Raw genomic sequence first — 27,524 nt, 5'->3', positions numbered from 1 at the left:
ATTTTTTTTTTTTTTACTTCTGTGTCTTGATTAAGAGAGAGATATTGAATACATATATTCCGTTGTTATACACTTATATAATCAACTGATGGTCCCGATGTTACTTGTAGAGTGTGAAGGACAAAAAGTGACATATCAGTATCGTAATTCAAGCGGTTTTCTTTTAAAAGTCTTACGTGTTTTACTGGTTTCTTGGATCAGGTGATATATCCCTTAAAAACGAATCTGGCATGCGTCATTAGAAGTGGCTTGAAATTAAGATTGGGTGCTTTGATGCACACACACACACACACACACACACACACACACACACACACACACACACACACACACACCTAATTGCTTGCTTCTCACGCCGTACCAAGGTAGCGTTAAGGAACGATCAAACAAGAGGCTCATTTACATACATGCAACCTGTCATATATATATATATATATATATATATATATATATATATATATATATATATATATATATATATATATATATATATATATATATATATTCGGGTACGCACACATCGTCTCGGTCGCAGTGGAGGCGTAATGTACATATCTCAAGTGTAATGTGAACATATCTAGTTTTTATATTAGACTGAGTGACAATCGAATGCTTTATGTTTGCGCCAAGCCACCGTAATTCTGACTGAATACATTGATCACAAATCAGAGGAACTTCCTCTGTATATTCCAACCGTCTGAGGATTTTCTCTTTCATGTGTCTTTCTTTATGGAAGGGAAGCATATTTAAGGGCGCAGTGTGAACGGGCCAATCTCTCCCTGAGTACCCTCTCTTCTTGCTTCTCTTCTCACCTCCTTCATTCTCCCGTAGTTCTCTCTGCAGGGCCTCTGTACTTCGGGAGCCAAACAGGCATGGAACCTTCTTCCTCTCCCAGCAAACACTTGAGAACCTTTCTCTAAGCACTCTAGCGTCGAGGATGCTTCCACCGGTCTCTTGCAGGCTTGTACGCATCAGTTGTCTGTTCCACTCTCCTATACAGTTTTTCCAGGCCTTGTGACCACCATATCTCCAAGTCATCTACCACCATACACACCAGGTGATTAAGATAAGCGAGGGCAAGAGAGAGAGAGAGGGAAGAGTTGGTGTTGACTCGCCCTTTGTCCTCACCACACACACACACACACACACACACACACACACACACACACACACACACACACACACACACACACACACACCTACGCCCTTGGGGATTTCCCGTCGACGGCTGGCAAAGTTGGTTGATGTTCCTTTTGAGGCAGACTGACGCGAGACTCGAGCATGTCGGATGCAAATTTTCACTTCCTAGATTTCTGATAAGCGTTTGAGATTTTCGTATGTATTTCATTTCGACTAGTGATGTATAGTGTATTGTACCGTGCGCCTTATTACCCCTCAAACGCGTCCCTCTGTTGATAGTTTAGCCCGACATCTCATTCATATATCCTTTTGCAAAAGCACTTCTAGAGAAAGATGGTACGTGTAAGCTAAAGTCATCCGATTTGTGAGATAATTTTGAGCTAGAACTAATGTAGAGTCTAAACATCAATAATAAATAACTAGGGTTTTGGTCACCGTATTGGGAGTTGGTGTGAACTCATACGATTCTACTCAAGTCGATAGTCGACTGCTTGACTTCCGAATATCAAAACTAAATCCAGGCCATAAAGGGATGAAATGATAAAGACCTCATTTCTTAGTACATCGCTCAGAATAATTTATAAATCAAGACATGCTCATTTCAGTGCGGTTGACAGATCTGATACAGGTATTTGCCCCATGCGAAATGTATGCCATGGGAGTGGACTGCAATGATTGATTTTTCGATGCTATGGCAGTGAACTGCAGTGGATTTCTTCCTTGAGCACTGGGAATCTGTTACACTTGATAAGGCACATTAAACTGATCTAACCCTTCAGATTTACTGTCTCCGTTAAGAAAATACATAATCTTTTTTTTTTTTACCAGTAGAAAGTATTTTCCTTCTACTTCCGGATCATATGAAAGATAAGTTCTGCCTGTGGTGAATGACTGATGACAGCTGATATCTATATATTTCCATACTGACAGATGTATGAACATTGTATGAAGTATGTATGAAATATGGTAAGACTCTGTCTGTGATGATTGTTGGTCTTTTATGAAAGAGAATTTTGATTTCACATACCTTAAAGAGACCACCAGGTAATAGGTCTACTCCCAGGACCCTGGGCGTCTTCGGTCAGACTGGTGGCTTGGGAAACCCAGTTTTGCAGATTCATTCCGCAAATTTGAATGTGGCTACAGACGCCCATGGCGTGCTTCCAGAGGCGTATATGAGATGCAAATTGATATGGCTGAAGTAAATATAAGGGATATGTCCCATATGTGTCGTAAGTTATTAAGGAAAAAGGTAAGAGCTTCTAGTGTGAAATCTGTCTTCGTTAGTGAAACGATGTATAATCAGAAAGACTGCGAGGTATTGAGTTGGTGTCTGAGTAAGACTTAAGTACTCGGCAGATGTTGTTGAAGGAGTCAGATATGTATTATCTTTGGCGTTTCATTATTCTCGGGATGGTCATAATTTTTTCTCGTGTTTGCAGACAATTTATTCAGCTGGCAGAATACAACATTTACAAAAAAAAATGGATGTAGCGGCCAAAGTAATCCATAGAAGTGACTAGATAACCTAGCACAAATGTTAGGACGATCCTTGCCGTATACATTTTATACCAGGTCGGTCATCATGTAGCACATGATAGCCGAGTTTTTACCACAGTTCATACGGGAGAATATCCTTTTTCCACAACGTTTAGTTCGGCCAGAGTCGAAATGCGGCTGCTTTTAGCTATGCACTTGGTTATCAGCTGAGTACTTGCGGTACTCGCCCATGACCTGGGTGGCGGTGAAGGCACAGAGCGGGTAGTTGCCAGCGCAGCTGTGTCCCTCCTGGCCGTGCCACGCTGCCTCGTCGTAGTCCCCGTAGATAGTGCCATCGGATATTCCGTCACCGCTGTTGGAGGGACAAAATTGTAAACAGTTACCGAAATATCTTAGAATGGAGGAACAGCTTAGCATGGCCTTGATTTCGAAATGTGTCTACGCTGTCTGTTCAGTCTACCGTGAGTACAAGCACAGTGTAACTAGAATTGTTCAGTGTATTATGACATTAATGATGGGTCACCAAGCAGACCAGCAGTCATCTCACCGATAAGGCTGCAGGATCTGTTCCTCGTCGTCAACCAGCTCCTCAAACTCTCTCTGGGCCAGCTCACACACCAGCCGCTTGCCGCACTGATCCTTGTCTTCCTCCGCGATCTAAAAGCGAAGCAGAACGAGGGTAAGGTGACTCATCCCATCCAACACCCCGGACAACAGAATAATGCGCTGTGCCACCAAATTTGAGCTAATGTAGAGGTCTAACCTGTCACCATTTCCCACTTACTCTGTCTTGCAGTGGACAAATTGTTCCAATACCCTGTCACCAAGTATAGCAGACTCTCTGAAATAGTCCTTGGTTTGATGGCCGAATATTTTTTCCTCCATCAATTGTGTCCCGAATCTTTATTGCTTGCCCTAAATTTTGAGGGTTTGGGGATCAGATTGCTCCATGTCCTTTAGTTCCAGATTCAGTGCTGAATGTATAAGCACCACATCACATGAAATTCCTGTGCAGAAAGGTACCTACAATTACTTTAAAGCACTGGCTGGCATAATGCTACCCTATGTTATGTTCTTTCAGTTACTGCAGGTGATTTTATTTCCCCAAGAACACTGCGTAAACCAGGGTTTAAAAAAGAAAGCAGAGTTCCCCTCCACGCACCTTCTGCCGCACTGGCTTGGATTCGGAGATGGTGAACGTTGAGTAACTGTCCAGATTGCTGGCGATTCCATCGTAAAGATCTTGATTTACGAAACCCGTTGGAATACAGATGAGGATCTAAATCTAGCAATAGTGAACGGTATGTCTAGATTTGTTAGATCATTGTATGTCCGTACTACTTTTGGTACAGAAGAGTCTACATCTTCCTTTATACTTCATCTTACCTCCTTGTAGGTCTCGATTATCTTGGGATCCTGCAGGAATGTGTGAATGTCCCTGCGCTTCCTTCCACAGCATCCTCCATGGTGGCGTCCGCTAAAGCGCCCCGCTACGAAACCCTACGAGAAAGTAGCAAGTCCCTTGTTAAGTTAGTGATGTAGGGGGGGAGCGTTATGTATGGGTGAATGATTTCTGTCGTAAAGGGATTTCGCATACAGTGACAGCATATGTATTAAGACGGGACCTTTCTTTTATAAGACTCTTACTCACGCTTTAGCAACATTTGTTAAGTGTTATTAATGAAAATCCTTCCATGCTTACATTCTGGATGAAGAAACTGGGTTAGTTATATTCAAGAAACTTTCATACGTATCTAGAGCTGAGCTGGAGCGACACTTACTCCAACGAACCCTAGACCACCGGCTACCAAGGCTCCGCCGCCGCGGTGGTGGTGGTGACGGCCACAGCAGGGCTCCGCCACCACTACCTCTACCACCAGCAGCAACACCGCACACAGTGCCGCCTCGATACGCATCTGTAATGAAGAAAAGCCATTGATACATCATCGTCATACTTACCAGGTTTATACCCAATGGATTTTGAGAATAATTGTCGCAAACATCATTATATCTGTTCCAATACCAACGATCAGAAATTCGTTTCAGGCCTAACATACACACACGTCTATGGATCAACAACTTTAAGATTGAAGAGGTGTTAGGAACCTGAACGAAAAACACGGAAGTGTTTCGAGGTAAATGAGACATAAACCACTGAAAAAATTGTCCTTAACACGTGTTGTTATGATTTGGGAAGCCGGATATTCTCAGTATTTCACAACTAGCTTGTGTTCCGTGAAACTGCAGCAGAATTAGTGATGGTACGAGGAGAGAGAGGGTGTACCAGGAGTCGTTGACCGAGATCACAAGTTTTGCCTTCTGATTTCTGGGTATTTAAACAAGCATCTTTTCAGCCTGAAAGTAGCATCTTATAAAGATCTATATACATCCACTTCTCCAAAGTATTACTGGCAGGGACTCTTACCCTGGGATTTCTCAACCTCCACTTGAAGATATCCTTACCTTTCAGGACTCCAGAGTCGAACTGAAGCAGTGGTGACTGAAGCTTCTTATATACAACCCAGACATAATCCCACATTACCTTTGATGTCAGGGATCCACGCCTCGCAATAGCCCAAGGACAGCGTTTAGATAAACACTTAATACCTCTTGCCGAATAAAGAAATCCTAATGTATCAAGCACTACAGCCTAAGAAGAATTTATTTATATGTGATTTTCGACGGTGCCTGCAACAGTCATGCGGATTGTTGCATCATCATTTGCGTCCATTGTTTGTTAAACCAGGACCCAGGATCCAAGTCTGTCCCTTCAAGGAGAGATTAAACCGGTGTCTGCAAAATAGAACGTGTCCAAACATTCACACCGCCACTACCGCCCCCCTCCTCCCTCCTCCACCTCTTTATTTCCTGGCGAATTCTCAGGAGCCTAGCCACAATCACCCTCGCCACCACGCACTTCTCCGGATTAGGATGTGTAGCACAGGATCCCATTTTACCAAACTTTTGACCAGCCTCTCCCTATAGGCTGACACAAGGATCCATAGACGATATGGTCATGCTGCCGTGGTCTCCGACATGTAACATGACATCCAGCGCCATGCATACATCGGCTTCAGCCATTTTTAAGATTCCTTTTTCATTTTCTTAAAATCAGAATCAGGAATTCAGTGAAATTAAAGGTAATTCATGGAAAACTAAATTTTTAGCTCGGTGTTTGAGTACGACTGAATTTTCCACATGAATTACCTTTATATATGTCACAGGGTGGTTAGAAACATGTACGTACATCTTCGTTAAGTTCAAATCAACATTCATGCATCAGTTTCTTTAACAAACCGCTTGAGCACGACATTATTACCCTTAGGTATGAAAACCCTCCCTTATTAAACTTCACCCTTAAAGGTCAGGTCAACGATTCCTGCAGTCGCATCCAATGATTGTACTGTCGTGCTCACTGGGTATAAATACACTTATGAAAACACTTCATAGCAGAAGTAAAGTTACCACAGAGACAGAGATCTCAAGGTTAATCAGAACAGCTCCTCAAGTAAAACGAATTTCAGTCAGTACTGTTTTGGTGGCGAGGAAGGTTATGTATATACCACGTCAGGTCGCGCGTTCAACAGGATACGCATTTCTGTCTTTACTTACTCGTAGCTCAAGGTCAGTATGACGACACTACTGCCTCATCTCAATATATATATATCAATATATATATATATATATATATATATATATATATATATATATATATATATATATATATATATATATATATATATATATATATATCGAATAACGTCAACACCTGTTTCTGGTTTGAAAGGAATTTCGCTTTTGCGCAAAGACGGATACATAATTTACTTTGTTATGAATGCTCACAGCAGAACGCTGAGGACCGTGACGGGCAGTAACGTGTTCGTAACACAGAACCACAGTCAACGTGATAATGATGATGCTGCTGAAACCTGGGTAACAAGAGAGAGAGGCTATGAGGCGCTTGCAGCCTGTTATATTGTTAGTCCGTTGATGTTAACTTATGTGTCTTCTGTTTATTTATCTTTCTATTGCCTTGGTGATTCACCTAAGACCCACTTAGACTAGTGAGGACTTCTGCATGTCTTCTGTTTATTTATCTTTCTATTGCCTTTGTGATTCACCTAAGACCCACTTAGACTAGTGAGGACTTCTGCATGTGAATGAGACCTTTGACATAAAGAAGAATGTAGCTTTTTATAGCTTGGTCATGCATATCTGTATTATGTTGGAGAGAAACCGACAAATAATCTACAGTAGGGTAATGCTTGTAGCAGTGGAAGGTTAATCAGATTCATTTTTGTGCAGCACCTTGTGAAGTGACATAGCAGAAGCCTTGGCATCAAAGTAATTGAAGCAGTAACACAATATCAAAACAAACCAAAGAATACACATGGTAATAAGAGATCCTTTTCTCTCAGTGCAAAACTACGTGGAAAAAGAAAGAAGTGCTGGCTCTGACCATGTACATTCAGCCTCGGCAGTGATGCTACAGGGTAGCCCTTCTGCAGTAGGGATACAGGTCTGTCTCCATTTGTAGGAGTGACCTAATTAGATATGTGGATCATATCGTACTTGTCACCGTCTTGACTACTTGTCACCGTCGTCAGGGTGTTCCTGTGAGTATTTGCGGTACTCCTCCATGACCTGGGTGGCGGTGAAGGCACAGAGCGGGTAGTTGTCAGGGCAGCTGTGTCCCTCCTGGCCGTGCCACGCTGCCTCGTCGTAGTCACCGTCGTTGATGCCGTCGCTCTCCCCAGCACCGCTGATGATTACAAAGGGTGAGATAAGACCATAGCATATACTCTATAAGCATTTACCGCAAGGCATCTGGCATAGAACTTTATGTAGACAGAAACGCTCTAAAAATGGGAATGGCTAATTGGATGACTGCAGAGAGCAGTCAAAATTTGTGACATTGAATTAGTTACTGAATAACAACAATATGAATAAGTAAAGTGGCAAACATCATGCCACACTTTATGTAGAATGCAACCTACTGGTATGGAGTGAGGATTTGGATCTCGTCTTCTGCCAGGGTTCGTGGGTCCCTCTGGGCCAACTCACACACCACCGCCTCGTTCACCACCACCAACGCCAACACCAACACACCGCAGCGCATCTACAAAACAGAAGGCTGTGTCGCTTATAAAAGTGAAAGTTGATATTTTTTGGATTATTACGACTCTCGACGACAAGTTAAGCTTGAATTCCCCCGAGGCAAAAAGTTATTATTACTCACCTTCGGGGATTTCGTCCGGCTGAAGTGATGCCCAACTTCAAGGTTGTCTTTTATAGACTCTCTGTACAACCGAGCTCCATTTCCAGGTAATTCGTGTTTACACCGTCGCCGTACTTTCCCAGATCCGTGAAAGGTTGAGGGACAGACCCTGTGCCTATTTGATCACTGGGATGTCCCAACATGATACTCGAGGCCTTTCAGGAATGAGGTTAGCTATTGATAATGAATATCGAAATTGGAAAAAAAAAAAGTGAGAGAAAAACTGATTTTCGGTACGAGTGGATCAGACTGTTAGTCATTTGTATCAAAAAGAAGATAAACACCACCGCATCACTGTAATAAGCCGAAGGTGCCGAGCCTAACTGGTGCCAATAAACTTTTATTTGTGATTTACCTAAGGTTATTCAAGGTCGATCAGACAGTGTTGTCTCCCAGTCTCCCAAAGACAGTGAATGGGTGATTTCAAACCATGCATTACTCTCAGGAGAGGATCCAAACCCTTGAATTGCTTCTAGTGGATGATCGAAACCCATGCCTGGGCCGTAAGTGGATGATGACCTGAATCCCATACATGGCTACCAGTGGATACTCTTAAGTCTGTACATGACTACCGGTAAATGATGAGGACCCAGCTGTGGCTAATCATGGATGAGTAGGACTAGTGGTTCATTCAGACCTTTACATGACTGTTCCTGGTAGATTCATACTTCTGAATGGTTGGCTGCCTGTAGCTGATTCTTAGTTCTTTACGACCATCCATGACAGACCTCCATCTCTACACGACTATCTAAGGTTGATCCTTAAGTCTACATGGTTACCCTTGTGCCCAGAATTCCTTTTTACACGTTGTCCACATGAACCAAAAGCAGTCTAAGATGCTGAAAGTGACGACAGAGCTGCGATTGTACATGATTATTCTGGTATTACGTACGTGGCAAAAGGCAGTTTGATGAGTAAGAGATGGTGTAGTGATGGAAGTGCCAAACATCATGCACACAAGAATTGAGGTGATACATATATTTCATAGTGTCTGACATAGCACGAGCAAACACATGCTCCAGTAAAAGGCTATCTGGAATGGAAGGGAAAAAGTAGGAGAAAAAGGTTGTAGAACTTGAACTGGTGTGTCCTGTATCTTGCAGTCGTAAATCTGGTAACCTTCTGGTTTAATAACTTCGTGGTGATTTCTCGCTAGGATATCATAAAACACCCGAACTTGGAAAATGCTGCAATTTTTGTTTATGCCGAGATCTTTATAGTCTTTTTTTTAATTCTAATTGCGCTTATTGAAGTTCTTAGTTATCCCTATATATATATATATATATATATATATATATATATATATATATATATATATATATATATTTATATATATATATATATATATTATTTTGTATTATACTTTGTCGCTGTCTCCCGCGTTAGCGAGGTAGCGCAAGGAAACTGATGAAGTAAAGGCCCATCACACCCACATGCACATGTATATACATACACGTCCACACACGCACATACACATACCTAGACATTTCAACGTATGCATACATATACATACACAGACACATACATATATATATATGTCAAGTAGTTGAATATATCTGAATTTCAAAATATATTTGCTTTACATTTTTTTTTTTTGTATTCTCGACTTACAGCCATTACGGTTATAGGGGATTTGATTAAATGGTAACTGGTGTTTGCGAAAACTAACCAACCCTCGATGATGCCATAACAGCTTTTTTCCTGACTCTCAAAGCGTAATTGGTAAACTGATTCTTTGTATAGAGCATCCTGTGTGTTAGGTGCCCTCAGTAACAGGCATTAATGGACTGGACAATACGTTCATTTCGTCAGTACTTTACACTGGCGTTTCTTCTGTGATACTCCCGTTCCGTCATTAAGGTAAATTTGATAGTGAGCTGTTAAGAATACTTCAGAAGCAAAATGCACATCAGATTTATTGAAGAGCAACATACATCAAACAACGTAGGAGAAACAGTACCAACAGTGTAAGCAACAGAAAATGTAAACCATAAATGAATGATTTTGTCCGGTGTGGATACTTCAACGTAGGTCCTGAGCGACATAGCGGAATGAAGTGATTGACTTTCGCCACACTGCAGGAGACTATATGTGACACTGTCACAGTGGAGGTGGCAGTATATCAGAGGCCGTAAGACACTTCCAGTTGACGAATCAACCTTGACGGTAGGCACTGGAGCCACTACTTGTCATTGTCTGTGGGATTGTCCTTTGAGTACTTGCGGTAAGCGTCCATGACCTGGTCGGAGGTGTAGGCACAGCGTTGGTAGTGTGTGGCGCAGCTATGTCCCTCCTTGCCGTACCACACTGCCTCGTCGTAGTTGCCATAGTGGGTGCCATCACTCTTACCGGCACCGCTGTTAGGGGGGGAGGAAGACAGGACAAAATAAGGTATAATTACATGATCTAGAAACGTATTATCACAATTCTGGGAATGCTTAGGCACGTAGTTCAGCAAGGAAATCGTAAACTGCTCGCTGATCAATTACAAATTAATAAAGACATTCAAATTGTGAAGATGTACTCAGTGGTTGTGGGTAGCTGTGGAATTGGCTTTAAGGAAAGTTTAAACGAACAAGTGTTCATTCGATGAGTTATGGATTAGGGACACATCTCGTGTTCGACTTGCCTGTATGGATTGAGAATCTGACTCTCGTCTTCGGCCAGGTCCTGGAGGTCCTTCTGGGCCAGCTCACACACCAGCCGCAGCCCGCACTGGTCCTTGTCCTCCGCTGCGATCTGTGACAAGACACAACCTATATATATAAGAGCCTTGGCTGTGGGTTCCGCAGTTGAATTAGGCAGTCAAAGGCTTGGGTATTTTCGGTTCTTCACCTCAGATTACACATAAGTTGAAATCATTTGCTAAACTAAATTACATGAAAAGTTTACATATGGATCAGGAGCTCATGGGATATATCTATTTGATTAAAGAATTCAGTGAAAGTCTCCGTTTTCCATCAACATATGATCAACGAAGCTAGAACTTCCTCTTCCACACTACAGCAAAACCTCTCCTCCTCCACACCACGGCAGAACCTGTCCAACTAACTTGAGTGTAGATCTCTTGTATCTTGGTATCCTTCAGGAAATCCTCGAGACTCCTGCGTCGTCTGACGCTGTGGCAGCCTCCATGATGTATGGAACATCCGTATCCCCAAGCAGGGCGTCCGTGGCTGTGACTACCAGCGAAGCTCTGCCAGGGGTTGACGAACGTTAGATTTGAAGTTTGTGTTGTGTTCATGTCTTAATCAGCAACTGAACTTGATTATCAAACGCCTTTCGTGTTTGAAATTTAAAACTTTCCACTATGTAATCAGTGTTCAGCAGTCATAACAACAAGCTGATTTTCATTGTTCTCGCTCATATAATGTATAGGTATGTTTTGTATCGTATACTTTTTTGACAGTAATATTCAGAATTTTGAAGGTATCTTCTGAGCAACTTATATTTGTTTAAGTTAAGAATCATTGCTCTGGCGGCATAAGTCTCTGTGGGACTAGACAGTGAAGGATAAACGACTACAATACTCAGAATCTGAAACTTGGTGAGATGGCCAAACTCACTCCTGCGACTGCCAAGGACCCGGCAACTGAGCCCGAGTCATACTGGGGGCGGCCACAGCAGGGAACGGCCTCGGTGAGCGGCACCACCGCCACCATCACTAGCGCCACGACGAGTCCAACACAGTGCATCTGCAAAAGAAGGAAAGCTCAGGATAAATAACCTTTCACACTGTGAATGATTTTATGATTTGGATGAAAATCGTCGCGGAATAATGTTACCTTCCACAGATGTTGAGGTTCTCCGCGCCTTTGAGAAGAACTTCCACCCCGAGTGACGGTGGCGAAGCTCTGGGGTGTCTTTTATACGGATCTCTGGTCAACTGAGCTCCATTTCCAGGTATTCCATATTTACACTGCCACTTTTTTTTCTCATTCTTGGCGAGTAATGAGGAGTCGATAAATAATGGATCACACTTGCCTGAACCATGGAATAGATCCATCTAACGTGCTTTTATCGTCCAGGAAGTTCACCCCCTTCGATGAAGTTCGATACTGCGACAGTAGCTGTGAGTACTTTAGTACTTTGTAATGAAGGCTCGACATGGAAGTAGATTTTCTGTAAATGAAAACGGGGAAAAAATCAACGCCTTCACCCTTTGGAAGCCCCCGTGACCAATCGGGACAGATAGAGGTGGCCTTCTCACACAGGGATTTTACCCCAGATTTCCAGTGACGTGAGGTCGAGCAAAAGGATATTTGAATTACACATTCATCAACTTATCAAGGTTAAACTAAGTTTTTGTCTGTGCAGTGAGAATTTTACCCTGAGTACGTATGGAGAGCGATTGATGATATTCACTTGCGAATAGCTATATTCCTTGTTGTACACTGTAAAATGATGTTCACACGGATTGTACCAACCAGAGCTTGACGTGTTTGCAACCATCTGAGGGAGACCGTCATCATATGATTGTTACAGAACCCTTGGTGGTCGTGTCATCCATTTGTGGTGCAGTTAGTCCCTTCTTGATTCTCTCTCTCTCTCTCTCTCTCTCTCTCTCTCTCTCTCTCTCTCTCTCTCTCTCTCTCTGGTACACCTAAAGTGTCATAATGACGTGATCCTTCCCATTTTTATTGATTTATTATTTTAAGCTGATATATAAGTTTATATATATATATATATATATATATATATATATATATATATATATATATATATATATATAAACAGACTTATTGTCTCTGTTCTACTAATCCTGATTTTTGCCACAGAAATGTTATGGTTTAGCGTGTGAGGCTTGAATATCAAGCGAAGCTGGTAGATGATATTGCAAGTTGTATGGAGAACAAAACATCCTGGATATTGATAAAGCTGTTTTATTGCTTAGAAATTTTCGAAACCACACAAACAGACAGCTGCTTAAAGCTAGATCACTCTTTGTGATGTACAATTTGACGCATATAACACACTGATTTGTGTCCCGACAGAAGATAGAGGATTCAGTACAAAGATAATCCGAATCCGAATCTGTGAACCATTTGAAAATGAAGCAGAGAAGTCGCATTACATGTGAATAACCAAAACATATCGAAGACGAGCAATGTTGGAAACTAGCTGTCTTCACCAAGAGCTTGCTCACCCTAACCGCTCACATAGCGTAGGGCAACAGCCGACTGTGTAGGACATGGGTCAGCCCCACCCAAGGATCAGGACGTGACTACTCTTCACCGTCGTCAGGGTGTTCCTGTGAGTACTTGCGGTACTCGTCCATGACCTGGGTGGCGGTGAAGGCACAGAGTGGGTAGTTGTCAGCGCAGCTGTGTCCCTCCTGGCCGTGCCACGCTGCCTCGTCGTAGTCACCGTAGTTGGTGCCGTCGCTCTCCCCAGCACCGCTGGTGGTCAAGATCAACAGGTGTAAGGTGAATCCAAGTGTAGTTATTTAGTCAAGAAACTATAGAATGTTTTCTTCAGAAATTAGGCTTGATGTTTACAACAGTACGACAGTGTGTATGTACCAACATTATTATCATGTATACCCACCGGTATGGAGTGAGAATTTGGATCTCGTCCTCAGCCAGGTTTCGCGGGTCCTTCTGAGCCAGCTCACACACCAGCCGCAGCCCACACTGGTCCTTGTCCTCTGCTGCGATCTGTTAGCAAGCCAGAGTTATAGTCTTCAAGAGACATACGTCCAGTACTGTATTTATACTTCTGTAACGTATCCCGTTAGTTATATGAATGAGTGCTCGTGTTGAGTATCAGAACTGGAATAATTATCGTTTTGGTTTTTAAAAAAAACAAAGACTCACGTCGTGGTAATTTCGTGAACAGAATTGACAAGTGTCTCAAAAGACAGAGAACTGATTTACACCAGACAGATTGCCTTCTTAAACTATTGTCGCAATCATTGCATTCGGTATTCATCAAAGGAGATCTTAGTGTACATCCAGGTGGGAAAGAAAAAGGCCCACTTACTTTGCTGTAGGTTTCGTGTGTCTTGGTGTCATTTAGGAACCCTTCAAGGCTCCTTCTCTTCCTGCGACCGTAGCCACCGCCGCACCAGCCGCAGGAACTACCGCAGCCTCCACAGCCACAGTTGTAACAACCTCCGCCTCCATGATTGTGATGGTTGTGGTGCCTGGCAGCATGGGCCTGGGGTGTGTTAGCCACAACAAAAAAAGAAATATATATATATATATATATATATATATATATATATTATACTATTCGCCATTTCCCGCATTAGCCAGGTAGCGTTAAGAACAGAGGACTGGACCTTTGAGGGAATATCCTCAACTGGCCCCCTTCTCTATCCCTTCTTTTGGAAAATTGAAAAAAAAACGAGAGGGGAGGATTTCCAGCCCCCCGCTCCCTTCCCTTTTAGTCGCCTTCTACGACACGCAGGGAATACGTGGGAAGTATTCTTTCTCCCCTATCCCCAGGGATATTGATCCCGTAATGCACAGGTATTGCGTACTGTGATTACTGGAATTATCTCCCAAGTCTTGTGGACTATTATTCGTCGTTTATACCATGTGAAGAAATACCTGTACTGTGATCCAGAATGTACAACAATTTCATGGAATGGAACAGACTAATGTTATGATTCCTAGTACTTACCCCAGCGACCACCAGAGCTCCGGCGATCGCGGCTCCCGCCCCGTGATGATGGTTGTGGTGCTGTCCACAGCAAGGCTGAGCCGTTGTGCCCTGCAGCAGCACCGTCGCGATCACCGTTGTCACGAGCATACCAAGATACATCTAGATGACAGATGAGACTTCCAATTAATCATTCAGTGATTCTCACCAGGACAGCCCCAGCTTAATGTACAGTTATACCTTAACCGATGTGAGTAAACAACAGATCTCTTCGAGAGACAGAGGCCTTACCTTGTCCGAGTGTGTCCGACGGTATTGGGTATGTCGACGCTCTGGAGTTTCTTTTATAAGAACCCTTGAATAGCTGGGGTCAAGATCCTCTGATTCGCACCGCCCAAGTTCCCGTACTCTGTTGGAGCAGTGATGGCTTGTTAAACACACTTGCGCCTGCGTACACGTTGATATGGTTCATACCACTGTTCACCGTACCCAGATTTTCGCCACTCCGGTTACGAGCACTTTCTATATTTGCATTGCCGCTTAAGAAAAGTCAACGTTTCGTAGAACCAACTATTGGAGGACAAATAGGAAAGACTTTGACCTCGTGGAAAGCCCCAGACCAACTGGTACTGTTTCAAAATTATATATGGCTGACGCAAGAGTAAAGACAAGAAGCCTGTCCTAATGTGAACTAAGATGGTTTAATGTCTTGCAGTATGAAAATAAAAAGTGAGCGTGCTACTCTAGATACACTTATTAGTAACCAGTAGATATTTGCAATATATCCCATGCAATACTGCACTGCACTGCTTAAGACTTCGTCTTGGTTCCATGAGCGTAACATAGGGGATGTTGAAGCTCTTGTTAAACGTATGATTTTATGACGGTTAGATTCTGGCGTCCGAAGGTAATTGTTTAGCACCTTGCCGGTTTCCGACTTCTGTATATGAGGACGCTCGGGTCAGTGCTATATAAGCTACAGAACTGAATATTTCCCTATTCTGTCATCTAAGGATTTTATGGAAGGATTGTTTCAATTCTTTGCAAGACATTATACATTTCCGGTACTGAGACGTCTCTTGTATATCCGATATTGGGGAACATTTGACCATTGAAATTCTGCACTTTGATGATATTCAAAACCTAGATTTGCTTGGAGACATGACTCATTTTCTGGGTGTAATGTTACATGGAGGTAGTCTTTCCTTGATACGTTAGTTCAGACCACTTTCAGAAGAGAGACCCAGAAGTAGTCAGCTTTAGTTAGGACCTAAATGTTCCCGAGGCTAGATCTCCTTGAGGAGTGAGAGTTGTGTAGTTCAGGAGTTTGCAATACCAACGAGTGATAGTGAAGCTGTTGATAGCTTTTGATACGACCTTTTATCACACGCGTTAGGCGTTGAATGTTGGGAGACCGGATTTTAATCCTCAGCTTATTGAACTTATATAGTAATTTTGGCACACAGCTTTTAACACGTCAGATACTCAGTCATCGTATAACACAATGTACACTGATTACGTATAAACACAAATATTTACAATACGTGTCATGATGTAATTATCATTATACTTCAATCCTGAATTCCCAGGGTGGCGACTTCGATCATAGGAAAAGTGGAGGACTTGTGATATTGAAATTCAGTTTTTGAATGAGTAAAGTTTGTTGTTCTTACTGCGAATCTAGCACCCGCTTGGGTGAGTTTAAAGGGTCATCATTGGTTCTGATATAGTTCTGCCTCTCAAGGTAATCTGATGGTGTGTGAGTGAGCTACAGCACCTGTGACAAGAGTCCTGACGACACGGCTTCAAAAGTCTTTGGTTTACTGTGTGATTTGTAAACCTGACTGTATCTTGATTTCTTTTATATATTTAGCTTAAGAATCAAGTCTGTATACGTCGATTACTAATGTTACTAAAGAACGAAAATGGGATGCCACTTTAAGGTTGGTCGGGCCCCTAACTGGACGAGGCAATGCAGATGTTGCCACAAACATCCAGTAAACTAGATAGGACGCGTTAGACTGCCATCCATATCTCAACAGACGTATTGTAGTGTTACTGTCGTAACCTAAACACTGACTGGCTGCAGCAGTTCGTAGATGAGGGAGGCTCCTCATCTCTGGGATAATTTGTGATCCGATACTTTGGTGTTAAGGCACATATTCACCGTGACTGCTCTAACCAGCCGTTTATTATAGCTACTCTATTTCCGCATCGGTATTATAGAGATGACGTTAGTATATAGAATTATAAAATGATTTGTAATAAGTATTTTTGTTTAATATACGCTGGATTATATTTGTTTTTCAGAGGATCAGATGCGCTAGCATTGAGAAACTGTGGTGATGCTCTATTAACTCTTTCGGTGCAAGACATTGAGAATTATCAAACAGTTAGAGGCTTGGACCTTCAGTTTGCCCGCCATGGAAGAGAGAAGAGTGAAGGGTGACCTATTCACAACCTTTCATGTTTTTGATTCACATTGATGACGTAGACAGTGAAGTTCTTCGCAAGATGTATGGATAGATCATCCAGCGAATAGAACTCGAAGCAAGAAAATTGTGAAGAAAACACAGAAAAAGTACTTTTACAACATAAGAGTGGCGGACGAATGGAAGAAAGAACTAAATGAGGAAATCGTAAATGCAGATAGCATACAGAAGTTTAGAAAAGTTGTATGATATAAAGAAGGTTCAAAAGACTGGGGCCCAACGAATGGAAAATTCCCTATCTGTACAGTACATATAGGTAACTACACACCTGTATCCATACACTTACGTTATTGTCTCGCACTTAACATGCACCCTCGCCTCCAGTATCCCGCGACCTTCATTGTCTGACGTCAGGGAAGCTTGTCTTCCAGGAGTCTGGGGCCAGAGTCAACAAGACGAGACGCCGAGACGCCTTTACTCAAGGTGAAGATAAATGATAGTCAGAGGGGTTCATCCGTTTCCTTCTTGATGCCAGCGCCCGGAAATAACCTTGCAACACAGGTGTGTGGTGTGCCTGTTGACAAGTCCACTTGATGCTCTTTTTCTTGCATTTGAGATGTCTACGGATGGTTGACCCTATTACCTGTAGCAACTTATTCTAACCACATGATCACGACGGTACGACCCTTGGTCATGAAGGTACAACCCTGAAGCACAGCAGTAAGATCCTTAGACCCGAAGGTACAACCCCTGAATATGATGGCCCAGCCTCCGACCCGATCCTAAAGGGTCAGGTCAAAAGCATCGCAAGTTCTTATTCAAGGATCATCCCGTCGTATTCAAAGGGATCCTACCCTTGCGCCCAAGGGGTGAAGACACTTCGATTTTATGTCAGGAAGCATTTGCAAAGTGTATGAATCAGTTTGCGTCACTCCTAAACTGTACCCATGAAACCAGTGTAAAACATTAGTAATCTTTATTGACCAAGCAACTTTACATTCCAAGAAACATATGTGCGATTCATTACATCTTGCAAAATATACATAACAATCAAGTGATGATTGGTAACATTACTAGTAAATAACAAGTGGTGTAATCTTTTTTTTTTCCTAGGTTCTCACATAGCCAGCATAAAGAGATCAGCCATTCTCAAATTTTACAAAAGCAAATCGTTAACTGTGTACACAAATTTGTCTTTTTTTTTCTTCTAAATTTCGTAGAAAAATGATGCGTAGATGATTACGCCTGTTGCTATACCAGGGCTATTCAGGGTTCACGTTTTATAAAGAACTCTTTAGACTCAGATGGATCGACGACTGTGGACGTGCAAGTCAGGTTTCCTGCCTGTCCTCACTGTACCATCCTCATCCAGACGCTCAAGGTTGGATGCGAAGTAACTCGATGTCGTCATCATTTACTCTTGGTCCGTCAGGCTCGGTTTGAGTGACGTTGCCAGAACTTGTGGAGTACGTGCGGTACTCGTCCATGACCTGGGTGGCGGTGTAGGCACAGAGCGGGTAGTTGTCAGGGCAGCTGTGTCCCTCCTGGCCGTGCCACGCTGCCTCGTCGTAGTCACCGTAGATGGTGCCGTCGCTCTCCCCAGCACCGCTGAAACAAATATCAGATATATTCCAAATCGTTTCGTCTGTATCAACCTTACACAGATTTTGGTAGTTATGCAACAACAGCAAGACTCTGCATCAACTCAAACACTGAGCGAACACTGAGGCAACGAAGGTGGTTCTTTCCTGCTCAGTACCAAGATTCCCTTTGTCTTTCTTCTCTCCCCCTTACTTCCTCTCCTGTTACTCTCAGTCATCATAATAGCAGTCACTAATGAAGAAGGTAAACAAACACAACCCCCTGAGCCCAAGGTTACGGCCTTTGGGTATGATGGCTAAACCTTTTTTTGGCCTAGTTCTAAGGGTAAGGTCAGAAAACTAGGCCATCATACCCAAGGGTCGTCCTTGTCGTTCTCAAAGGTGGTACCATTGTACTGCAGTGGTTATACAGTATTCGTATTCATAACATAAACTAACCGATACGGCAGAAGAATTTGGATCTCTTCCTTCGTTAGATCTCTGGGGTCCTTCTGGGCCAGCTCACACACCAGCCGCAACCCACACTGGTCCTTGTCCTCCGTTGCAACCTGTACAGGACAGTCATGATGGTGAAAAATGGAACATATAATGAACAGCTAACTAGAAATACGTGTTAACTGAAGATGCAAATTCAAGTTGACAGTCGTCAGTCTACGCTGTACACTAACACACTCTCACCTTGGCGTAAATCTCCAAGATTTGAACGTCTTGAACGAAATTTTCAATGCTTCTTCGGCGTCGCCCGTAGTAGCCGCCACCGCACCAACCGCAGGAACCCCCGCAGCCGCCGCAGCCACAGTTGTAGCAGCCTCCGCCCTCGTGATGGTGGTGGTGGTGGTGGTGGTGACCGTAGTGACCAGCAAGATAACCCTGAAGTAGGTAGTGGTAGAGATGCGAGGTAACAAACGTTCCTCAGCGTTGATTTCGATTTTCCTACCACGGTAGACATATTTCCACTGCTACTTAAACGTTGTAAATTTGTCCATTTTGTATCTTTATCACGTAAAAGTATTTGTTTACGCACGTAAGTTGGTCACTGAGGGAAAACATGTGTTGATTGTTTTGGACGAGTTGAATCGCAGTTGTAAATAACCGTCAAGAATATACTCATATGCTGTGCATGGGAAATGTGGCTTGCTATTATTGTGCTAAGTTCTTTTCAAAGCATTATTATTATGATTATTATTATCATCAATATTACTAGCAGGATATATGCTGTTATTGCCATTAGCTTTCATTCGTAGGATTGTTTGAAAAATATGAATAAACGAGTTATATTTCACTGAAGAAATATCCGTCTCTATATTAAGCCCTGCTCTTTATGTTGTAATAATCTTAACCTTTACGTCATCCAGCGTAGCTTCCTCTTCTCTTGGTCGGTTGCCCTCATATGTTACTTCGATGACATCTTTAAGCAGACATTTTTTGTTATATATATATATATATATATATATATATATATATATATATATATATATATATATATATATATATATATATATAACCTCTCATTTTACCTGAAACTTTTATATTGTTTTTATTGTTTTACATTGTTTTTAAGCTCTTCATTATTCTTTCCCCAGTCTACATTTCAATTTTTTAAATGTACTTAATTTGTACTTCCCATGTTTCTGCACCATACGAAGCGCTTTGCTGTCCTTTTCTTCAGGTTTAGGTCAAGCGTACCTTTAAGCAGCCTTTGTTAATCACTAATATCCCCATAGCAGTTCTAGTCATCAGAATCGTGTTAAAATCTTCGCCGCAAGATGTAACGTTTCGTAAATACTTAAGTTACTGCTTCAAACATTTGATTTTCAGTGTGAATGATTACGGTTCCCTGTTCCTCCCTGCCGTTCCTGTCACTTTCATTTTGGCCATTTTTACTGTTATTCTGAAAGCACTTGCTAGCCTGCCTACCATATTTATCGTTCTCGGGAGACCTTTTTGGTGCAGCTGACAATTACCATGCCATCAGCTAGCTAACCTAGCCGTTTTGACTCGCTCCTCTCCAACTTCCATTTATTTCTTCGAGAAGTGAGAGTGCTTCTCTGATTATGTCTTCTGCATGAATGTTGAGCAATAGTGGTGACGGAACACGCTCACGGTTTCCCCTCTCATTACTACAAGTTGTCTTTCCCCATCAGCAGCCTGGGATATTACAGTTTGACCTAGATACAGCTGTTTAGTTATTATTTGGTCTTCCCAGTCATCATTCATGATTCTTTATACTCCCATTAGATTATTCCACTGATTCTGCCAAAAGCTTTCTCGTGGTCGATGAAATATACAAAACAACTTTAAAAGATAGTCTAACATTTTCGTCTTTCTCCAACATTATCATGTTATCGATGGTATTTTTTGTTTTGTTTCGTTCAAAAACTTGTAATAAAGCCTTGCTATTATTACTTTGGATATCAGAAAATAAGGAACCTTGTTTATGTGAAGTTAAAGTAATGGTTGAATAGTTGCATATATATATATATATATATATATATATATATATATATATATATATATATATATATATATATATATATATATTTCTATTATACGTTGTCGCTGTCTCCCGCGTTAGCGAGGTAGCGCAAGGAAAGAGACGAAGGAATGGCCCAACCCACCCATATACACATACACCTTCCACACACACGCACATATGCATACGTATACATATATATATATACACACAGGCATATACATATATACACATGTACATAATTCATAGTCTGCCCTTATTCATTCCCGTCGCCACCCCGCCACACATGAAATGACAACCCCCTCCCCCTCCTGTGCGCGAGGTTGCGCTAGGAAAAGACAACAAAGGCCACATTCGTTCACACTCAGTCTCTAGCTGTCATGTATAATGCACCGAAACCACAGCTCCCTTTCCACATCCATATATATATATATATATATATATATATATATATATATATATATATATATGTATATGTGTGTGTGTGTGTGTGTGTGTGTACGTATGTGTGTATTATTCTCTTGCCCGTGCCAGAAGTATAACTAGCGATTCTAATATGTCAACAGGTATTGACGTCCTACTGACCCCAGCGAAGGCCAGCGTTCCAACAGCCAGACCCGGATGATGGTGATGGTGGTGGTGGCAGCACGGCTCCGCGTTACTCCTCTCAACCTTTCCCGCCATCAGCACCAGTACTACTGTTGCCGCCGCCGCCAGCATCGCCTTCATGTTCATCTGTTGAGGAAGGTAAGATATTTTACTGTTGACGGTTGTCTTTTGCAAGACCATCATTAAGCCAGAACCCATAAAATGATAGAGAATTATTTAACATACATGGTAGGGATTCTGTGTTACCGACCACCTACATCGGTAGCTAACAAATCCAACTGCAGGTATGTATAAACCAGTGCTAGGAATATGTAAAAACCTCTGATTGAATACATATTTAGTTCACTCTGCCATAGGGTTCGGTAGATGGATACACAATGGGACCTTTTAATTATTTTGAAGATATGAGTACGATATTCGAGATGTTAATTTGGCCTAAGAGAATTCAGTGAAGGGCCTTTAGTGTGCCAGTGACCAGCTTTCAGTGTGTCATCACTTACGTTTGTTCTACTTGCAACAAACTAAGCCCAAAGCCAAGAGTGAGGATTCTAATCACCTTCGCAACCACAAAACTAGACTCACAAAATATCAAAAAAGATTCGTACTCTAGTACGAATATTTATGTAAGAAATAAGAGTAAAGATATTCACATAATCCATAGTTTTTGCCGTATTGTTTGGGTTTCAGTGTGAATATACAGTAACAGTTTCCCGCCAAGTTGGAATAGTTGTTAAAACAAATTCTGATTTTTATGCTTTATAATCTGGTGTCCGTACGCGTAAAGGGTAATGTAAGCAAGAAGTTCTTTGACGAGACTGAACTCCCAATGACACATGACAGCCCCGCCAAAAGTGTCTTTATATATATATATATATATATATATATATATATATATATATATATATATATATATATATATATATATATATTAATTTTTTATGTATGCCATTTTAACGCGCCAGCGAGGTAGCATCTAGAATAGAGGAACGAGCCCTTCTTATGGAAAACTAAAACCTGGAGGGGAGGATTTCCGGCCCCTCGCTCCCTCCCCTTTTAGTCGCCTTCTACGACACGCAGGGAATACGTGGGAAGTATTCTTTTTTCCCTATCCCAAGGGATAAAACACACACACACACACACACAGACACACACACACACACACACACACACACACACACACACGCACACACACACACACACACACACACATTATAAAGGTATACGTTTGTTGAGAGTGTAAACATATGTACAGAGCATCAGACGTGGGAGGAATGTAGTTTCAGAAATGGAAGAGAATTTGGGGATCAGATGCTTGCATTGAATAATGTGTGTGAGAAATACTAAGGGAAACAGAAGGCAATTATGGATCTGAAGAAATCATATGATAGGGTTGATAGAAATGCCTTGTGGAATATCTAAAGAATATGATTTGGTCTCCTTGTCTCCGTCACTTCTGACACTTAAAGATATCATCTTTGTCAGCCTCTCTTTACCCATTCTGCCCTTATGTCGAAACCACTTTCGCACACTCTTCAGCCCTCTCATTCACACTCTACTTATTACCAGACCTCCTCTTTTGCCCTTTTATTACTCGATCAAACCACTCGCACCTGTGTATTGTCCTCAGATATTGAATTTCCAACATATTCACACTCCTTCACACATCCTTATCCATATCCATGCAACTTCGTTTGGATTACTGTACGTTGAAATACCCATTTTTGCCCTCTCAGATAATGGTTTCTCTTTCCAAACATTCCTAAATGCTCCCAGATCCTTCACCCCTTTCCCCATCCTATAACACATTTCCACTAACATGGTTCCGTTTGCTGTCATGGCCATCCCCAGATGTCTTCCAGATTTTCCGCATGCAGACTCACACCCCAACTAACCTATCCCTCTTCCTGCAAAACCTAATATATATATATATATATATATATATATATATATATATATATATATATATATATATATATATATATAACGAAGCTAAACACTTTATATATAATTTGAAAAAAAGAAATACCTTCTCTCGCCGCCCTGCGAAGTATACGTTGCCAGACTACCTCGGGAGACGGCCAGTGGCTTTTATATAACCCACCCAACATAAGTCTACCCCGATGCCGTGCACTGACCTCATCTTGCATGTTTATATAATACCGAGTTTAGTAGAGGTAACTCTCTCTCTCTCTCTCTCTCTCTCTCTCTCTCTCTCTCTCTCTCTCTCTATATATCTATATATATCTATATATATATACTATAATGTTAGCATGGATGTACAAGACGTAAAATTCAGCAAAGGAGATATTACAGCGCAGCTCCTTTGATATTCAGGATGAGAAAAATACTATATTCAAGCGAGCAGCAGGGACCACTGATCCCAGGTAAGTACCTTTGTGAACAGGGTATTCTTACCAGTCACGGTGAGGTGATGTAAGCAGCAACTCTTCGCATATGTGGAATTTTAGGATTGTCATTCGCGATATCACCGATCATGGAATTAAGATGAACATGACGTCTGGCTAACCTGTATTAGAAGTCTGTAGCATTTGGGTATTTGGTCCTTTTAGCGTTAGGTGCTGTCTTAATCTTTTAAGAGCCATATGTACATTGAAAGCTTTTACTGCATTAGAATTATCTTGCAATATGAGAGAGGTGTTCAAGATATATTTCAATGGTTAGAATGACGGGCTTTCTGTCCGTGACAGTCGATAGATTTATAGCCCAGATAACTAAACATACCCTCTACTGATTTCAACGGAAAAGAGTTAGAAGTTAGCGGATAAGATAAGGAAGTGCTATCATAAAGTAGTTTAATCTTCGGCAAAAAAATAAATGAACACAGTGTTAACATTCGAGCACACCGTACTCTTGGTTACATCCCACGAAACGTCAAAAGCCTAGGATTTAGTACCTTGTGGTCATACGGTTATGCTCAACGTGAAAACGAACAGGAAAAAATTTTATGGATTGCGTCATGGTATTAGAAATTCCGTCTTTGCATTGTTGACTTTAACCAAGTTGCTCCTGTATTCGCCTTTGTCATTGACAGACCCCCATAGCCGGAAAATAGTTGATAATATATCCATCGTCATAGTCAGAGGGTCAACATCCTGTTCCCTAGTTCCTCCTTGATGCCGGGGTTAGAACTGCCTCACACCACCATCAACCCTCAGGAGCCGTAAACTGCGTTGCACCATAATGACTTGTATTATTCCTTACACACACACACACACACACACACACACACACACGAGTCTAAAGACGAAGTGTTGTTGGTAGTCGGACATACTGAGTATTACTTTATGGCCTTAGGGTATCATTAAATTGGCAGATGACACTAGTTACCTTAACTGAATTCATCGTGAATCAGAATTCATCAGTGAATTCAGCTGAATACTGATTCCCACCCCACCCCCCATAAAAAGGCCAGACATCAGGGTAGTCGGAGTACTTTTGCCGTAAACAGGTGGAATGTCCATGAGTTGGCATAACTTCCCTGGACCTGTTGTCTTGGGGAATTTTTTCGCGAATAAAGTGACCAGATGATGGTAATTGAGTCAGTCATGCCTGACCATCCCGTCCCGTCATCTTCTCTGAACCGAAGCCTTTAGATCCCTCGTTCCATGATTGGCTACTGTGGTAGAGGGAGACGAGGCATTGTAATGTACGGTCTGCTCGGCCACGGACCTTTGGTTAGGGCCGTCCTTCATGCACCATGATAGCATCGTGAAACTGCCCGTCATATCCCCATTAATAAAGTCATTATAGTGGCATTCATTAAACATGAAACCATGAAAATCTGCTGTTTCGGGGTACACGTTTTCTGTATAATCTCTGCATTATTCAGTTTTGCTGAAAAAAAAGACTTTATTTTATATTTGAACCTCCAGATGAAGAGGTGGCTTCCCACACCACCATCACCCCCTTTTAATAGCACACTGTAGTGCATTTATATGGGGAGAAATACCCCTGAAACTGTACCTCTATTTTACGCGAAAAAAAAACAACCTAGAAATTCATAGCTGAGATTTGAGATATCAAATCACAGGCTCTAAGCGGTGACTTGGAGAAAAAAGACCGTTAGCAAGGACTCCGGAGGAGAACCACTTGACGGGAAGGGGAACTCCAGCGAATAGGAAACGTCACCTGCGTTTGGCCTTGTTGCTTTATCCGTAGTCTTGTGTTTGGTCTCTTTCATAAGCTTAACTATCCACACTGTACTTTTTTTCAGTAAAGTGGATACTCGTGAGTATTTAGTGGCGCATCCGCAGTCCCCTTTCCCGCGCGCGCCGCGAGATATTCTCTCTATACTACTTTAACCACACTCCCTTCCCCATCCATTTCCACCCCGGCGCCCTCCGGGGATCTCCGCACTCGGCCTGGCAACCAGGGTCACCTCCAAGCGGGACAGGAAAGTCAGAATGACTTGCGGATGTTCTAGCTGGACGCTGCCTTATTGTTGCAGCGAAGGTGAAAGACTTGCCTGTACCCTTAAGTTATTAATAAAAAAAACTCGTATCCAATTTCACAGAATCTTCGGGATATTATATTGGTGGAATGCTTGACAGTGGTAATTTTAGGTTGTATAGTATATCCCTCCCGGAACTCTTATAATGTCTGTTTCACTAAGAGGATTGTACTTGAAAGATGTGCTGTTACTTCATCTAAATAGAATTCGTTCATTTTGCATAGTTTACACTAGGCTCGGACATTTGTAAGCAAGTATTTGGGCTGCTTTATCAAAAATTCTATGATATCCCGGATTGAAGTATTAAAGTTAGGTTTATGATTCTTATGTTTGTATAGATCACATTTGTTCAAATAATGTGTCATTTTACTGATCATTGGAAAGTGAGTGATCTTGGCTGATTTAATGGAAATTCTGTTTAGAGCGTGGAACAGAGTTTTAAATATATATATATATATATATATATATATATATATATATATATATATATATATATATATATATATCGTGTTTCATTTTCCCCGTGGACTCATAGGAATATACTTGATCACTCGCAAAATTGTAATCCTTTCCAATATATATATATATATATATATATATATATATATATATATATATATATATATATATATATATATATTTTTTTTTTTTTTTTTTTTTTGCTTTGTCGCTGTCTCCCGCGTTTGCGAGGTAGCGCAAGGAAACAGACGAAAGAAATGGCCCAACCCACCCCCATACACATGTATATACATACGACCACACACGCAAAATATACATACCTACACAGCTTTCCATGGTTTACCCCAGACGCTTCACATGCCCCGATTCAATCCACTGACAGCACGTCAACCCCGGTATACCACATCGCTCCAATTCACTCTATTCCTTGCCCTCCTTTCACCCTCCTGCATGTTCAGGCCCCGATCACATAAAATCTTTTTCACTCCATCTTTCCACCTCCAATTTGGTCTCCCTCTTCTCCTCTTTCCCTCCACCTCCGACACATATATCCTCTTGGTCAATCTTTCCTCACTCATTCTCTCCATGTGCCCAAACCATTTCAAAACACCCTCTTCTGCTCTCTCAACCACGCTCTTTTTATTTCCACACATCTCTCTTACCCTTACGTTACTTACTCGATCAAACCACCTCACACCACACATTGTCCTCAAACATCTCATTTCCAGCACATCCATCCTCCTGCGCACAACTCTATCCATAGCCCACGCCTCGCAACCATACAACATTGTTGGAACCACTATTCCTTCAAACATACCCATTTTTGCTTTCCGGGATAATGTTCTCGACTTCCACACATTTTTCAAGGCTCCCAAAATTTTCGCCCCCTCCCCCACCCTATGATCCACTTCTGCTTCCATGGTTCCATCCGCTGCCAGATCCACTCCCAGATATC

The 27,524-nt window shown here is 41.8% G+C and overlaps 4 protein-coding genes across 4 annotated transcripts; all 4 read right to left on the bottom strand.

Moving 5' to 3' along the window:
• Positions 1 to 2,563: 2,563 nt before the first annotated feature.
• On the bottom strand, positions 2,564 to 5,179 carry LOC139760693 (uncharacterized). The gene is made up of 5 exons (XM_071684259.1): positions 5,066 to 5,179; positions 4,422 to 4,556; positions 4,027 to 4,140; positions 3,188 to 3,297; positions 2,564 to 2,992 (listed from the first exon to the last, which is right to left on the bottom strand). Exons 1-5 carry the CDS (start codon positions 5,177 to 5,179, stop codon positions 2,824 to 2,826), a joined length of 642 nt encoding a protein of 213 aa, XP_071540360.1. The 3' UTR covers positions 2,564 to 2,823.
• Positions 5,180 to 9,816: 4,637 nt separating this feature from the next.
• Positions 9,817 to 11,836, bottom strand: LOC139760715 (uncharacterized). Its single transcript, XM_071684277.1, has 5 exons — positions 11,704 to 11,836; positions 11,485 to 11,613; positions 10,971 to 11,114; positions 10,548 to 10,657; positions 9,817 to 10,275 (listed from the first exon to the last, which is right to left on the bottom strand). Exons 2-5 carry the CDS (start codon positions 11,611 to 11,613, stop codon positions 10,101 to 10,103), a joined length of 558 nt encoding a protein of 185 aa, XP_071540378.1. The 5' UTR covers positions 11,704 to 11,836; the 3' UTR covers positions 9,817 to 10,100.
• A 949-nt stretch (positions 11,837 to 12,785) lies between these two features.
• LOC139760692 (uncharacterized) lies at positions 12,786 to 18,324 on the bottom strand. The gene is made up of 6 exons (XM_071684258.1): positions 18,316 to 18,324; positions 14,816 to 14,971; positions 14,546 to 14,686; positions 13,901 to 14,077; positions 13,466 to 13,575; positions 12,786 to 13,317 (listed from the first exon to the last, which is right to left on the bottom strand). Exons 1-6 carry the CDS (start codon positions 18,322 to 18,324, stop codon positions 13,143 to 13,145), a joined length of 768 nt encoding a protein of 255 aa, XP_071540359.1. The 3' UTR covers positions 12,786 to 13,142.
• LOC139760546 (uncharacterized) lies at positions 17,918 to 23,700 on the bottom strand. The gene is made up of 5 exons (XM_071683874.1): positions 23,666 to 23,700; positions 21,616 to 21,765; positions 19,236 to 19,427; positions 18,996 to 19,105; positions 17,918 to 18,564 (listed from the first exon to the last, which is right to left on the bottom strand). Exons 2-5 carry the CDS (start codon positions 21,763 to 21,765, stop codon positions 18,333 to 18,335), a joined length of 684 nt encoding a protein of 227 aa, XP_071539975.1. The 5' UTR covers positions 23,666 to 23,700; the 3' UTR covers positions 17,918 to 18,332.
• Positions 23,701 to 27,524: the final 3,824 nt, after the last annotated feature.

This window comes from Panulirus ornatus, chromosome 37 (genome assembly GCF_036320965.1).
Source record: "Panulirus ornatus isolate Po-2019 chromosome 37, ASM3632096v1, whole genome shotgun sequence".
Lineage (NCBI taxonomy): Eukaryota > Metazoa > Arthropoda > Malacostraca > Decapoda > Palinuridae > Panulirus > Panulirus ornatus.
This window is presented reverse-complemented; position numbering and strand designations above follow the sequence as displayed.

Bases quoted from the DNA above. Each gene is read 5' to 3' on its own strand.
- LOC139760693 (XM_071684259.1), bottom strand. From the start codon at position 5,179: ATGTGGGATTATGTCTGGGTTGTATATAAGAAGCTTCAGTCACCACTG. The intron at 4,557-5,065 runs GTAAGAGTCCCT...TCTTCATTACAG, and splicing joins GGAGGTTGAGAAATCCCAGG to ATGCGTATCGAGGCGGCACT. The intron at 2,993-3,187 runs GTGAGATGACTG...TCCCTCCAACAG, and splicing joins CAGATCCTGCAGCCTTATCG to CGGTGACGGAATATCCGATG.
- LOC139760715 (XM_071684277.1), bottom strand. From the start codon at position 11,613: ATGCACTGTGTTGGACTCGTCGTGGCGCTAGTGATGGTGGCGGTGGTG. The intron at 11,115-11,484 runs GTGAGTTTGGCC...AACCCCTGGCAG, and splicing joins GGTCCTTGGCAGTCGCAGGA to AGCTTCGCTGGTAGTCACAG. The intron at 10,276-10,547 runs GCAAGTCGAACA...CCCCCCTAACAG, and splicing joins CAGATTCTCAATCCATACAG to CGGTGCCGGTAAGAGTGATG.
- LOC139760692 (XM_071684258.1), bottom strand. The intron at 14,687-14,815 runs GTAAGGCCTCTG...TCTGTCATCTAG, and splicing joins GTCGGACACACTCGGACAAG to ATGTATCTTGGTATGCTCGT. The intron at 14,078-14,545 runs GTAAGTACTAGG...AACACACCCCAG, and splicing joins GAGCTCTGGTGGTCGCTGGG to GCCCATGCTGCCAGGCACCA.
- LOC139760546 (XM_071683874.1), bottom strand. From the start codon at position 21,765: ATGAACATGAAGGCGATGCTGGCGGCGGCGGCAACAGTAGTACTGGTG. The intron at 19,428-21,615 runs GTCAGTAGGACG...TACCTACTTCAG, and splicing joins GAACGCTGGCCTTCGCTGGG to GGTTATCTTGCTGGTCACTA. The intron at 18,565-18,995 runs GTTAGTTTATGT...TATTTGTTTCAG, and splicing joins CAAATTCTTCTGCCGTATCG to CGGTGCTGGGGAGAGCGACG.